Here is a 16195-nt window from a genome sequence, read left to right on the forward strand (position 1 = left end):
TCAAATTTATGCACTGTGATATTTTTAATCTTGTGTTTCTCTTGTAAGTACTTCCTTCCTGTTAACCTTAAAAAAAATCCTTTACTTCACAAAGTTCTCAAGTTTGTTGCTGTTCCCTGTCTCTCTCTAGAAATGTGGAATTTATAATTCCATTTTCTTTCTGCAAGTGGTTTCTTTTAAATTTTTAAATGAAATACTTGAATACCTACTTCTCAACCTCTCTCTCACTCTCTCTCTCTCTCTCTCTCTATATATATATATATATATATATATATATATACAGATAGATAGATGTAGATAGATAGATAGATGTATACAGATAGATGTAGATAGATAGATAGATAGATAGATAGATCTACCGACCCCTTCTTTTTCTCTCTAGTCCTTCTCCAGCAGAAAATTCATTGGAATTACCAGCTATTTCTTATAGTTTCAGGTGATGAGGAAGATGAAGTAATGATGATGATGATGATGATGATGATGATGATGATGGTGGTGGTGGTTTCAGTACAGACTTTTGAAGATTCTTTTTTCATCATTACATTGTTTGATAGCCACTTACAAATGATGGCCACTTAGAAAGAATCCTGAGGTGGTAGCACTCACTGACGTTTCTCAGATACAATATCATGCCCATGTCTTATCTCTACCATTTTGAAGTCAACTAGCTCACAGAAAGGGTACACATAGATTTATGATATGTTTTGTACCTAACAATGTTTTTCTATTGTTCTCATATATTAAAAATTTGCCTGGAAGTAAAATTCTTCAGTGTGGATTTTTACCCTTAAGTTTCAAAATCCTTCGATAGAAATTTTCCTCCCTCTGGCTTTTAGTGTTGGGAAGAGAAATCTATGCTGTTTTTATTGATTTTGTTTCTCATGTAGATAGCTTTTCTATTCCAACTTGAATGCTTAAAGAATTTGTCCAATATGCTAGTAATTTCGAAATGCCACAAAGTGATATCTATCTGTGTCTCTATATTAATTTTCCTGTTTTTGGCTGGCTTCTTATATAACTAGGGAGATAAATCTTTTTAGCTTAGAGAAATTGGCTTAAAATCTCTCCTTACTAATTGTTTCTCTTTTTCTATTTCATTTTTAGGTTTATGTTATCTCTAGTGTAGATAGAGCAAAGCTGTTAAACTTACTGTTTTTACTTACCCACTTCATTATTGTCCTTTTCCTCTGAAGTCCAGAGGATTAGACTGAACTAATTAATCAAATCCTTGTTTTTGCTTTAGTCTACAAATACCACATTTTCTGCTCATTGATACCAATGTGTTGCTTTTGGTAATTTAGAATTTTCTTATTTTATGCAATAGCAATTTAGGCAATGTAGGTTTTTTCCCCCTAAAGTGTTAACAAGTGTGCTTAACAAGCAAAAAATGTATCATGACTTTTCCAACAACCAAATCTTTGTATATGTACATGTATAATGATCATGTGTGTTTCATGTGTGTGAAATGGTGCTCTTGGAATTAAAGGTCTTTCAATTCTTTCTCTTTAGCAGGCTATCTTCTAGCTAGTCATCCAAACCCATTCTCCCCCGGGGCTACTCTGCTCTTTGCCTTTGAGCTGTATGAGTTTTGTCACACAGAGATGAAGAAAGGGAAAACTGTCACAGCAGAGTATTTCTCCAGTTCCTGAGGTCACCTAGGCTGCCCGCTCCCTTGACAGTGCGTCACTGATCCTCTTAGTTTCCTTCCTTACACTCTGATTCCCAGACCTCTCCCTCCCTGGGCTCCTCTGACGAGGGGTAGACGCTTATTGGATCCTGGCCCTCCTATTCCCTTGGTTTCTTTATACACCGCCCGTACTTTGTAATAAAGTCTCTTTGTAAATGGGCTGTACTTGAGTTATCCTTTCTTGAGCATCCCATCTATTCCTTTTTTCAGTTGACTCACTCACCCTTGTTTGTCCTTATAGGTCCCTGACATGCATGTCATCAATGTTACTCATTTAGTTTACTAGGGAGGGGAGTGTTCAGGTTTCCTTGACCAAGATTATCTTTCCTATGGTTTTCCTCACTGCCCTGCTGGGAGTTTTTCTCCCATTGGGTAAAAGATAGCTCCACTGCTAACCCTGTTTTCCAGCATGGCATGCAAATTTTGTTTGCTTATACATAGCTTTAGTTGTTTTTAATTGGGATTTTTTAAAAGATTTATTTATTTATTTATACAAGAACCGGGGTACAGGCGAGATGTGCAGGACAGGGAGAAGATTCACCAGAGACAGAGCGGGAAACAGAACAGGCAGACTGATGAAATGCACTGCTGAAGGGAGCAGCGGGCGAGACAGGCAAGGTCTGCCGCACCATGTGGGACCCTCGCTGGCTTGCTGGAATCGAACCTGCACTGCAGAGGCTGCGGACAGCTGCATAGCGCTGCGCTCAACCGCCTGCGCCACTAGGGGAGGCCCTGTTTTTATTGGGATTTTGAAAAGGATGATGTTGAAAGTGGAAGATTAAAAGTGAAGATTCAAATCCCTATGTTAAAACACTGCATCTTTCATCCTACTTGTAAAAATTTTTCTAGAAAGAGAATTCTATAATGTTTCCTCCCTCCATATACTATTATCATCTAAGTTTTAGCTAAATGAGTGACTCAAATTGAAAGGTAAGACTAGTTTTTGTTTGTTGATTTTAACAATAACATACTTGAAATTCTTTTTTAATTTAATGTGAAATATGTAAAAGTGAAATGTTCTTTTACTCTAAATTTTAATTTCAGTAACAAGATTATATTTCAATTTAACACAAATTGTCTAACAATAAAGCATTTACTTAGGGCTGTTCTCTTTACACAATTTATACTATGAAAAATAAAAAAACAATTAAAATCAATACAAAGATAAAATTCTATTTCCATATTGTGTGACCTCTGTTTTACACTATTAGCAGTGGACAAAAATGCTGACCATCAAATACTCCTGGATCTTCTAAAGATAAGGTTCCTGAGGTGTTTTTTCTGTGTGATATCTCCTGATCTCATTTACTTCACCACCATCCAGTATAAATGAAGCCAGCAGTGGAATCTGAGAAAAATAGTTCTTAGCCAGGAAATGTTTGTGTTTGATCTTGTGAATAAACAAGGGTTCATATCCCTGAAAAGAAAATGCAATGCTATTAAATGTCAGACATATTTGTCATGTAAAAACATTCATACTTCCATGTTCTTGCTTATTAGTTGTTTTGCACAGAAACAGTTTTTCCCCAATCTATCATCTTTAAGGGCGCAGATCCTATGAAGTGTAAACCGGAAATCTTTCCTAACTCTTCCTCAGACCTCTCTGAGTCTAAACTAATCCCACCTTCCTCTGTACTCAAAAACACTTTTATGTATTCTAATTATAATATTTATTTTATTCTGCCTTCAGTTTCAGTGTCTGTTTAAGAGTCTTTTCCATGATAAGGAAATTGCTTGAAGGACTTGAACTGGGTCTTTTTCATGTATGTGTCTCTGACTCCACAAGATAGCAATCAGTATTTTTGAATGAATGGTTTTGTTACCTTGGTTTTCTCTTCAAATCTATTTTAACATTGATACAATTTCCAACTTGATTTTTTTCCCCAAATACTGATTTTTCACTTCATATTTCCACATTGGTGGTGGGAAAATACAAACTTCTTTTTGGTCATCCTTTTTATAACCTCTGATTTCCCACTCTACACTGGTCAACTATGAAAAAACTGTCACATATACAGCTCAGAGAACAGAAATTTTCCCTGTGTTTTACCTATAACTTATGTAATGATTGCAGGAAGTCAAGATTATTTTAACTTTTATTTTTTTTTTTACTTACTGAGAAAACAACTATCTCTGTGCATTAAAAAAAAAATCTGGAGGGTCTCCCTGATGGCACAGGGTTTAAAACCTCAGTGCTATCAAGTTATTGGCAGCCAATGCAGCATGAGCATGAGTTTGATCTCCAGCCAGGGAGCTAACACACATGGCGCAGCAGACCAATCCTGTCTCACCCGCTGCTCTCCTCAGCAGTGTATTTCAGTAGATCTGCCTGATCTGCTCCCCACTCTGTTTCTGGTGAATCCTCTCATCCCCCGCACCTCTGGCCTACACCCCAGTTTTTATATGCATAAATAAAAAAAATCTGGAAATGCTCCAAATTGTCCTTAAAGCTAGACTTAATACTTAAGATTATACAAGCCCAAAACCATTTAAAGGGTAAATTTTTTTTGAGTTTGTCTGTTTGAGAGCCTTAGCTCTATTTACAGAGTCAATATGAGCAGCATCCTGAAATTAGAAATGCGTGTGCATAGAACATTTAATTTGATACTGTAGGAATTTGATTAAATACACAAAGGGAGCTGTGTGGATAAATTGAAGAAGCAGTGAAATATCAGCTTTGGAGAAATGAACTTTAATCCCACTATGTCCTAGATGAAATGATATTGCTCATATGACTATGCTTCCAGTGATTAAATATTTATGACGCAGCTTAGTTTACTAAATATAATACTTAACACAGCTTCAATTTCTTGCTGCCCTTTCTGCTAATCCCTGGAGTGATATTTTTCTTAGCCTGCCTTCAACTGGAAAAAATTTTGGAAAAACAAAATCAAAAAAGCTAAAAACTTAAGCAGTTTCTCTTCTTTACACCTCTCCGTCCCCTGATAAAATCACAGGCAAGGAATTGCACTATTCCAAATCACTATTATATTTCAAATCATATCTTTATTTTCTCTTAGCTGACATCATACATGGAATTAAAAGCACAGCAATTTAATCAATAGAAGTCAGAGAATCAGTACAAGCTGTTGGGACCTTCCACTTGTTTAGTGTAAATGAAGCTTTCTGGGAACTCCTCAGGGACTTTCAACTCTGTTCATCAAAAATTCTACCGACTGTGTATTGTGACTGAAATTAAATATTATTTATTTTTTACAGTGCTTCCCCTACTCCTAATTAGTTGGAAACAAATGAAAAATGGAGCCTCAAAACTATACCACCCTCAATATAAGTGCCATTGAGAACATACAATTATGCATACCATTTATTTGATATTCAGTGTGCTTTTAGGCAGATCCAGATGAAAATCATAGAGGACAGAGTCCAGGTTATATTACACCTCTCTGATGGTTACATGCATTTATTCATGGAGCAAATACTTATTAACCCCCGATCTGTAACAGATACTATTCTAGATATTAGCGATATCGACATAAATAAGCCAAACATAAGCCAAGCCTTCATGGAATTCAGTGTGACACTAAGTCATCTGAACTTATTTCTAGGAAGGAATGATCCCTCTAAAACATTCATATCCCTTTTCCTTACATTTTAAGTGCCTTAGCTCCCTTGTGATTTTAATCTCTGCCATTTGTACCATCCTCAGATTTTTGCTATGTTATCCCTGGCTTGTCTGTCTCTTAACCCAAAGAAAGCATTTAAATTACACATGGAGTATATCAAAAGGCAGTTAAGTTATGTCTGACAACTCTAAAGATGAAATGAATGTCCCAAAGAAAGTTTAACTTGCTCACCTCTTCAGTACTTGCTAGCTTCAGGTGAACCGCACCTTCGTCTTTGGTGAGAAGAATACAGTTCCATGGGGACCACTCCACGTTCTTGTCCCACCTCACCATGACCAGGTCATCGAGGTCGTTCCAGGCGCTGAGCACCGACTGGGAGGCCCAGATCTTCTCGGTCAGGTACTGAATATCCTGGAGCTGCATGGCAAAGAAAGTGTGAAAAATATTTTCTTCTAAGCATGAAACTTCTTTGAGATGATTCAATTAAGATAATAGTCACATTGAGTCTTTTTTTAAAGGGGAAAACTTATTCACGAGGTTGTCTGTGGCACACAGCTTTCAGTTTTTCGCCAAATCTCTGCTTGTTCTGCCCAAACAACGTTATCAGCCCCCGAAGCTCGGCTGCATGGTTACCAGGCTGCAGTTGGGTACTTGACTAAATCCATTAGTACCTGTCAGCTTAGTTGCTGAGTAAGTCATTTTATTCCATTTTATAAGTGGGGAAATTGAGGTTTAATAAAGATTAAGCAGTTTGCCCAGTGTTATTCTAATGATTGTTATTTTGATGACATAATAGGGAAACAAAGGAAATGAGATCATTTTAAAACTTTTTATTTAAACCATATTAGCTAAAACTTTTGAAGTCACTTTTCATCACAAGGTCTGCATTTATAAACAGAATTGTCAGAAGGACAAGTTTCACAAAATGTCAGCATATAAAAAAGAAACTAAAAAATTTGGGTAGGAAAACAGGAATCTTTTCTGTGAAAAGCTTATACAATTTGCCAAAGGTTAAACAAAAAGAGAATTTATCACCATCAGTGACAGAAATGGATAATTGAATATATTCAGCTCAACCAATATAATCTAGTGCTTAATGAATGCTAGAAATAGAGACAATGTGATAGCAGCTGCAATGGAAAACTATAGAATTTTAAATTTTAATGTTTCATATACTTTCACTTACATTAAAAGATGTGCCTTGCTCATATTTTGTTTTTTAATTTCAAGTGTCAGATGATAGGTTCAGTGGCATCCTCTAAGAGATGCCTACTTTTCAAGCAGCTGTACTTGAATTTGTTGCAATAACAGGGTAATGCTATTACCTCGCGTTAGGCAGTGTCTGTACAGAATACAGGTAACTAGGTGACTAGAAAACCAGTCAAATCTCTAAGCAGAGCATTTACATTCTATGTATTTTAACTTTCCTCTTTTTTTTTTTTTTTAAAAAAGTTTATTAAAGCAGAAAAGGAACAAAAATAAAGTGGGACTCCCAGGCCAGTGGAACCAGGCCAGGGAGGGGCAAAGAAGCCTTTAACTTCCCTCTTTTTACTTTACATGCCATCATATTCAAGTTCAGTAAATTCTAACTTTACTGCTGTCCATGAGCTTTATTATTTCATGAGAAATTTTATGCAAATTATGTATGTGGATGACACTGCTGAAATAAATATTAATGAAAATTATACCATTAAGTCGGGTAGCTTCTGAACACCCATTTTGTCTACAATGGACATCCATTTTGTAGACACTGGACAGTTGAATAAGAGATTAGAACCCTACATGGGGTAATATTCAGACATAATCACATCTAAGGGAACTTTTATCTGAAAAGTGCTAAGGCCCTCCTTGAATTTTTTTCACACAATAGGTTTGATGGTTAATTTTATATGTCAACTTGACTGGGTCAAAAGTGCCCAGAGAGTCAGTCAAACATTTTTCTGGGTATTTCTGTGAGATTTTGCATGAGATTAACATTTAAATCAGTACAACAAGTAGAACAGACTGCCCTGCCTGACTTAGCTTGGCCTCATTCAATCTGTTAAAGGCTTGAATAGAATAGTAGGCAAGGCCTCTCCCTAGAGAAAGAAAGCCCTTCAGCACTTGTTTTCAAACTGGAATTGACTCTTTCTGGTTCCACAGCAGCTTGCTAGCCTTCAGACTTGACCTCATCGTTAGTTCTACAGATTTTGGACTTGACAGCTTCAATAACCATGTGAGTCAAATCCTCACAGTAAATATAAATGTGAATCCTGGAGAACGCTAACACAATATATGATTTGAGGTGGTACTCATAGATGAATTATGGAAAAAGCCCTAAAAAGTCTAAAACTCCCAATAAATTAGTATACACCTGTCACATCAATATTTTTTGAAGAAAAGCATGAGTATAAACTCTAAAATAAATATATTTTTATTTTTATTTATTTTTTTTAAGATTCATTTATTTATTTGTTTGTTTGTTTGTTTATACAAGCACTGGGTATAGTCAGAAGAGAGAGAGGGTGAGAGAATTCACCAGAGTCAGAGAGGAGAGCAGACCAGTCAGACTGAAGAAGTACACTGCTGAGGGGAGCGGTGGGCGGCAGGAGAGGTCTGTGCGCCATGAGGGACCTTCCCCCAGTGGCCGGGGAGCAGCCGGGGATGGAACCGGTGCTGCAGAGGCTGCGGGCAGCTTCACAACCCAGCGCTCAACCGCTGTGCCACCAGGGAGGCCCAATAAATATATTTTTATTAATAAAATATTAACTCTATTGGGAAAAAAATCTGAGGTGTGTTTAACTGTGGGTTCGTACCTCTTTTTTAATTATTTATTTATTTATTGCATAGAAGAACTGGGGTGTAGGCCGGGGGGGTTGGGGGCAGTGATGAAGGGTTCACCAGAGACAGAGTGGGGAGCAGAATAGGCGGATCGACTGAGATACACTGCTGAAGGGAGCAGCCAGTGAGACAGGAGAGGTCTGCTGTGCCATGTGGGGGTAGCTCCCTGGCCAGGGATCCAACTCAGGATAGTCCTGAGAGACTTAACCCCTAAGCCACCAGGGAGTCTGTGTACCTTTTTTTAAATGGAAATTTGAATGAGTAGATAAGGTTGAAAAGAAAATATCAGTGCATCATTAGCGGTGAGGATAAACATTTTTTTCATGGAATCTTTGCATTGAGGCATAGTCACTAGATTTAACCACAATTCATTCTATGGCTCCCCTAAGTCACTTCCTCAAGAAACCTTTTCTGGGCCTCAAATTGCACTAAGCACCTTGTTTAATGTCTACATTGTGCTTAATACTTCCCCTTCATAACACTGAGTGTATTTATCATAGGAACCTGTACTACTTTTTAATTACTAACTTATTTTCGAGGCTGTAAGGTCTGTGCACCAGTACATCCTCAGACATAGCTTAGTATCAAAAACCAAGACCATATCTCCATTCATAACTCAAGGGCAGGTTTTGCTTGCAAAATTATGTTCAAAGGCACTTCATTTCATTCCACCCAAATCCCTTTGAAGACCGTCTCCTTGACAAAGACCAATTTCATCCATAATTAGCATCTCTTACTGATCATACCTGCATCAGGAAAGCAATTTTAGAATCATCTTTATAATTGGCTTCTGAATAGTAGAGTCGTTTAAGTAAACATTTGAACTTCAAAAATGATTCTCGTTGTCGAGCCTCATTGTCAAGACTAACACAGTTACGACACCGGTATATGCGTTGTGAGGTGGAGGACACAGAGAACTCTGTAGAAGGCAAATAGAGCTGGCAACTGTGGCAGAAGTAAATCTTCTTATAAAACTCCATTGGGTCCTGAGGGACCTAAATAGTTCAAAAAATAAGGAAAAGCAAAAAAAAGAAAAAGGTATATAAGCCAGTTTGAATACTAGCCAACATAACCAGAGGAAGTTACTCTCCTAGAATAAGACAAAAAGTTGGTACATTTTTTTAAAGTCATATTTCCCCTTAACTTCTTATCCTAGAAATGTTTAAATTTCAGGCTGTAGTCATTTACCCCGAGAAAATATTAAAAACATATATTATTCCATGACCTTTAGATATATGTATGTAATTAAAGCAAAATTTACTATAGCACAAAGCCTGCTTTTTCAGGGTGCTGCAGAAGCTACAGCCCATCAGTTTCAGTTCATGATATTTCTTTTTTTTTTTTTTAGATTTTTTTTTTAATAGAGGCATGTTTTATTTATTTGTTTGTTTGTTTGTTTGTTTGTTTTTGTTTTATACATGCACTGGGTACAGTCAGAAGCGCGGGAGGGTTCACCAGAGAGAATTCACCAGAGCCAGAGCGGGAGCAGAGCAGGCAGAAGGACCGAAGTACACTGCTGAGGGAAGCAGCGGGCGGCAGGAGAGGTCTGCGCGCCATGTGGGACCCTCCTCCGGTGGCCGGGGAGCAGCCGGGGATCAAACCGGCGCCGCAGAGGCCGCAGGCAGCTTTGCAACCCAGCGCTCAACCGCTGCGCCGCTGGGGAGTCCTTCATGATATTTCTTAGAGCTGTCTTTTATCAGTTCTAAATAAACTGTGCTTATAGGTTTAAAATCTAATTTATTGGGCATTGCTTATTTAAAAACAATATTCAAAAGATTATAATATTTGGCCATAAATTCGAAGATCATTTGTTTAATAGGGGTCTAGACAGTTTACAAAGAAAATGAATTCATATCATAACTTTGGAAGAGAACAGTGGTACAAAATCTGGTCTGGTGTTTTATTTATTTTATTTTTTTAAAGATTTACTTATTTATGCATACAAGAGCTGGGGTGTAGGCCAGAGGTATGGGGCAGTGAGAGGATTCACCAGAGACAGAGCAGGGGCAGAACAGGCGGATCTACTGAAATACACTGCTGAGGGGAGCAGCAGAAGAGACAGGAGACATCTTGTGTGCCATGTGGGTCAGCAACCTGGGAAGGGATTACACTCATGCTGTAGTGGCAGCTGTTAGCTTCAAAGTACTGAAACTTAACCCCTTGCTCCACCAGGGAGGAGTGTTGGGCTGGTGTTTTATTTATTTATTTTATAGAGCTATGTTTTTATTTATTTATTTGTTTGTTTTGTTTGTACATGCACTGGGTACAGTCAGAAGCGCGGGAGGGTGAGAGAATTCACCAGAGCCAGAGCGGGGAGCAGAGCAGGCAGAAGGACCGAGGTACACTGCTGAGGGGAGCAGCGGGCGGCAGGAGAGGTCTGCGTGCCATGTGGGACCCTCCTCCGGTGGCCGGGGAGCAGCCGGGGATCGAACCGGCACCGCAGAGGCCGCGGCCAGCTTCGAAACCCAGCGCTCAACCACTGCGCCACCTGGGAGGCCCTGGGCTGGTGTTTTAAAGGGAGTAATGCTTATTATGCACACAGCTTTCACACCAGCACACAGTGCAAGGCCTGTCAGCATTTCTATTCCCCTTGGGGTCGTCCTCAGATTTTGAATATGACAGCTCTTCAGAAACAAAATCCTTTCAGTCTGAAGAGCAGGTAAAATTTTTAAATCATAACGTCAGGGGAAATTTTATATTACTTCTTTTCTTCCATAATTCTCTATTCCTACAGATAAAGCATTTGTAGTAGAAATAAACCATTACAACAGAAGGCAAAAAAAAAATTAAGAAAAAAAATAGAGTAGGGGAAAAAAGAATACCTTGAGGTGTCTTACAACTTCAGGATTAAACAGAGGTGTTTTGATATAATGAAAAAACAGTGTTGCGATTCTTTTCCGGAGTCCTTCAAGGTTACGATGTTTGACTCCTCTCATCATAAGGTCCACCTCTCTGTCAATCAATTCTAGAATTTCCTGAGTCAGTTTACAGTCATGTTCCTGTAGAAAACACAAGAATATTCCATACAGAATTTTAAATCACTGGTTTGTTTGTTTTTTTTAATTTCTATCCAAACAAACTGAAACATTGCTGATAGGAGTATAAATTGATACAACTAATTTAGATAAAAACAGTCATTATCTAGTAGAATTTAAGAGAGACATAGCTGCAACCCAGCAATTCTATTGTTTGAGAGAAAAGTGCAGTAGAGTATTGTTCACAGAAACCCAAATTTAGAAACAACCAAATAATCATAAGTTGATTACATAAATGATATGTATGTATGATAAATGATACATAAAATTATTACATAAATAATAAAATATCCAATATGGAAATGAATGAACAACAAACAGCTAGATACAATGCCAGGCTTAAATTTTACAAATTTATGCTGAACAAAAGTCACAAAGAACCCACGCGATGCTTGGGTTTTTCCCTTTCATTAGGAATACAGGCTACACAGCCACTGCAATGAATGCTTTGATGCCTCATCTGAGTTTCAAAGCCCTCAGTCTTGCCCTGCAGATAGGGCTGGCGGCTGACCACTCTCAGCTGAGCCTCTCTCTGGATTGCCCTCATCTGAAGAAAGTTATCTTGGCCATAAATAGCTGTTATCAACTGAGAAGAACTGCCCCATCCAAGGACATGCTTTCTTCTCAGGGCATCATGAGCCAAATGACTAATCAATGTAGGTATAAAGGCCCAGGATCCTGTGAGAGTGAATGTGTGGTAACAAAAAATAAAGGGCATCTGGGGCCACACGTAGCTCACAGAGGATCGCTGGCTTCATAGGCCACTCAGTGCTCACTTCCCTGGTCCTTAAAAATATCCTTGGAATGGAGCATGTGGCAGTTGACTCAGGCCCCCACCCTTGATTTCTTGATCTGTGGGGTAAGAGCTCATGTGATGGGAAAGACCACGTAGAAGTCCTACTGGAAACCAAGGGGGATGGAAGTAGAAATGGCCCCATTTATTGCCTGGGGAATTTTTTGCTTCTTCTCCCTGCAATTCTAGGGCCCTCAAGTCTAGAGGTCCTAATTCTTGGAAGGAAAACGCTTCTAACAGAGGATTTAACAAGAATTCTATTAAACTTAAAGCTGCAAACAGTACTTTACCTCCTCAGCCAAGAGACCTGGGGGCGAGGAAAGTATTACATGCTTTGAGAGGTAATTGACCTTGATTTTTGAAAGCCAGTAGGACCCACAGGGATAGGAAGAGTATGTTTGGCACCCCGGTAATGGGTATTCCTTGGTATTACCTTACCCAGTTTTGGCAGTAATGAAAGTCTGATATCCTCAGCCTAAACAAAGCATGGTGGCCTCTGGTCTAGACCTCTCAATGGGTGCATCACCCCTAATAGGTAAACCACCTAGTTCAATCAAGGTATTAGCTAAGGGTGAAGGAAACAAAAAAAATGGGTAACAGAGGAAAGAGACAGAGTTTGTGCCGTGACCTTAAATTCAATGATGAAAATAGGGGCTATAATTTAGCTCTTTAATTTTGTGCTTGCAATTTTCACGGGGGTGTGGGGGGGTGGGGGTGTGGGGGGGTGGGGGGGGGTTTATCCAAATCCAAAGGAACTGCTTCCGAAATTTGTAACAGGAGGTGAGTGGGTCCAAGCAGCAGTATGTGTAGTGTATGCTGTGTCCAGACCTGAAGTGCTCTTCTGCCTCTCCTGGTACATTGTTGACAGATGCTCTCAACTGTGTCTCTTTCTGAGAATCTATTTCGGTATAGAGAGATGCCTCATCTGAAGGCACAGCTCCTTCCAGGGGTAGTCCACAGCCAAGAGATGGTCAACATGGAAGTAAAAATTCCTCACCGCTTGGCTCCATTCAGGACAATCAGAAGGGCCTTCCCAATCTGGCTGAAGTCATTGCTGACATTCCACCAGAGTCAATTATCCAGCTGCCCTATCCTGCTTTCTCGCATCCCTCCAGGAGTTACTTTCCAGTAAACTTCCAGTACACAAACCCCAGCTCAGAGTGCGTTTCTTAGAAACTTGTCCTGTGACACCCACTTCATTTTCATTAAAAGCAGGATTAAAAACACAGAAAATCAGTAATTGATGAGAAAAAAAAGATAAAATCACTGATAGGACTTTAAAACTGCTAGAAACAAAATTCTCATTGAAAAGTATCAAAATATATACACACAAATTTATTTTATTGAACTATGTTGAATACTAATTCATGTTATATATTTGCATATATTTGTATTCATTGCAGAAATAAGGACATACTTACATTTAGAACATTTGTTGAATGACATTATGTTTATTATGTATCATAAGAGATAATATGGAAACTTTTAAATATTAATGCATAAACATATCCTCCTAAAATTACACCATTTGGGCATTGACATGGCCTTTATGAGAAGAAAAAGACCTCAAGAAAACAGCGAAAGGAACGTAAGAACAGAATGAAGAAAGTCAGAGGGACTGCAAAGGCCAATGTTGGCGCTGGCAAAAAGGAGTAAAGATTCTACAGTGACTTTATCTGTATCTGTGGTGATTGTGCAGATTTTTCATGAGAGGATTAATAAAACCTTTTATGTGTAAAAAAAAAAATTACACCATTTGGTGGTGGGGATAGTATTATAACATATATTTGTAGAGATAGGAACCTATATCCAAAACATATATAATGTCATAATAAACATAATTTAAACATATAAACATGATTTTAAAAATAACTATAATATTTTTATAAATCTTAATCACACAAAAACTATCAAAACAACATAGTAAACATATTAAAACTTACATATATAAGCATTTATTTGTCTTTACAGGTTACTTAATACAAAATGTCTTCCATATTTTAACATTCAATTTTTTTATTGATCGTGATAACTCAAACCTAGAAGAAAGTTCACATACCTTCATAGTGTGCTTAAGGGTTAAGAGCACATCCAGTCTCTCATCTTGGGAGATATTTCTCAGCATGATGCATTTATAGATGGTTTGCAGCTCTCTGGCTCTGATGGTGAACTGTGTATCCAGCTCAACTATATTCCCAGTGGCTGTTTTGCATGTTTTTGGAGCTGAACACTTAAAAATAACATTGCTTATAAATATCAGTTAATTAAAGGTTAAAATATAATTTTGTTCCTTTACCAAAAGTTAACTTTAATATCATGTCCTTTATGAAGAAAACTATCACTAAAACTCGAGAAAATGAATAAAAAAATTTGTAGACCATGGGAAAGTAAAACATGTTAGGAAAAAAAGGAAAAGCTGTTCAGTCTATAGAACTGTAAGCACTTCTACAGGATTCAGGATTTGCTACTAATTTGTTCCACCCAGTATGTTGAATAATCTGATGGGTACATGGAATAACTCATTTCCCCCTTGGGGAAAAAGCATGCTCTTGAGAATGTTAAAAAAAATGATTGCATAGTTCAATTATATTGTGTCTTGATCATGTCCTGCCAGTTGAAAACAACCTGTGTGGGTCAATTATTACAATCTTCAGTGGGTTAGACCTAAGATAGAGCAGAAAGAGACCCTGAGTTATAGTTTTTGTCCTTTAGAAATAAATCTATGACAAGTTCCCAGTTTAATAGTTAGGCAGCTCTACTTAGCTCTCTAAGCAGTGCTGTGGCCCTGACTCCTAACGGTGGCTAAGAGTCTCACTTCCTATTTCCAGATTGAGCGTGGTGCCTGCAAGCCAGCCCAGCTGCTAAAGAGGGTCAGGGAGGAGTCCACTTGCTCTGAAGCTCATCCGAGGGCTCCCAGGCTAAGAATTCAGAGAGTATGATCAGGACGGGAAGTGAGTCCCTTGCAGACTTGGACCAGGGCAATTTTTAGTGACAACTAAGTTGGTTGGTGACTGCTTCTGTCGTCTTCTTCTGAGGCTTTCTGAGGCATCCACCTAGAAATTTCACCCTGAAAACTATTTGCTCTTCTGATTTATAATATAAAGCTACTTACTTTCCTCCACTGATAAGAATCTACCAGAAACAAGGGTATGTTGAACATAACTATTCACTGTTCAAACCCTCGATCAATGAGACAAGAGTGTGGGTGGTGGTCAGGGCCTTCTCCCAGGCCCCCGGGGGTAGGAGTCTGCAACCAGCGCCACAGTGGCTAGTGCTGGGGGTCCCTGATGCCTGTTGTCTACAAATCTTCTGGTCTCAGTCAGGGATACAGTGATTCTCAAAGCTGAGCCCCAAGAGAGCTAGAGCTACAAATACTTAATTAAGGTGAACAATTAATCTGCAGGTGATTTCTTCTACCTACAGTCAAAGGGGTTCCCACATAGCACCCCCATAAGGAACTCAGAATCCAGGCCAAGGAGGAAAGAGAGAAAGAGCAGAGGCATAGACCTGACTGCTGTGTCCTCCCTCTCCACCTGACTCTGCTACCCTAAATTTATAGTTCAGGAATAAATGTCTTCTGTCCTTCAAAAACCAACAAAAAGCAAACCTCCTGAATTCCTACATCCACCTCCTCTTTGAGCTTTCCTTTCTACCCTCATGCTCCCTATCCTACTCAGGATTTAGTGACCATCTCCTTAACAAAAGTTATGAGGTCACCTAGAATTTTGTAGAGCCCACCTGTTGGATGGTTTTGTAGGCTGATGTGTAATTATTTTTGATATAATTTAAAATTTTAATAGGAGCCCTATCTATTGAAAAAATATCATGAGGATATTTTAGGATATCATTAGGATATCATTAGCCAAATAGAGAAATTACATAAAGCTGATTTTGTGTGACAGTATGATGAGGGGATAATAGAAACCACCTCAATTTATTTTTTTTAACATTGTACAATATATTAGCTAAATTACATTGAAAACTGCATAGGTACATGTGATATATTTTTGAACAAATGGCATCATTTCTGATCAAAGCCAAAATGAATATTTAGAGCTAGCAGACTTCATCAGATATTTTAGATTCTCAGATCTAGTTTTAATACAGAAGTGAGAAGCTGCAGCCTTATAATTAATTTATATTTTAGATTATAAATCTAATATTAAAATAATGTATTAATTAGCAGGCTGATGGAATTAAGTAAAATTTATTAAGGACTATAAAAGGGAAATAGTCCAATTCTAAAATATTTTCATTTAGAATTTTTTAAAAATTG

The 16195-nt window shown here is 38.2% G+C and overlaps 1 protein-coding gene across 1 annotated transcript in view; it reads right to left on the minus strand.

Annotated features, from left to right (window-relative positions):
* Window positions 1-2939: 2939 nt before the first annotated feature.
* Window positions 2940-16195, minus strand: part of IQUB (IQ motif and ubiquitin domain containing) — a gene marked incomplete at both ends in the record, with an annotated part of 28522 nt that continues 15266 nt past the window's right edge. The window contains 5 exons of the mRNA XM_084230619.1: window positions 2940-3104; window positions 5503-5688; window positions 8838-9086; window positions 10914-11090; window positions 13979-14149. Of these exons, the coding sequence (XP_084086745.1) occupies window positions 2940-3104; window positions 5503-5688; window positions 8838-9086; window positions 10914-11090; window positions 13979-14149 (948 nt within the window). The remainder of the gene's footprint in view (window positions 3105-5502; window positions 5689-8837; window positions 9087-10913; window positions 11091-13978; window positions 14150-16195) is intronic.

This window comes from Talpa europaea, assembly GCF_964194135.1.
Source record: "Talpa europaea genome assembly, chromosome: 3".
NCBI lineage: Eukaryota > Metazoa > Chordata > Mammalia > Eulipotyphla > Talpidae > Talpa > Talpa europaea.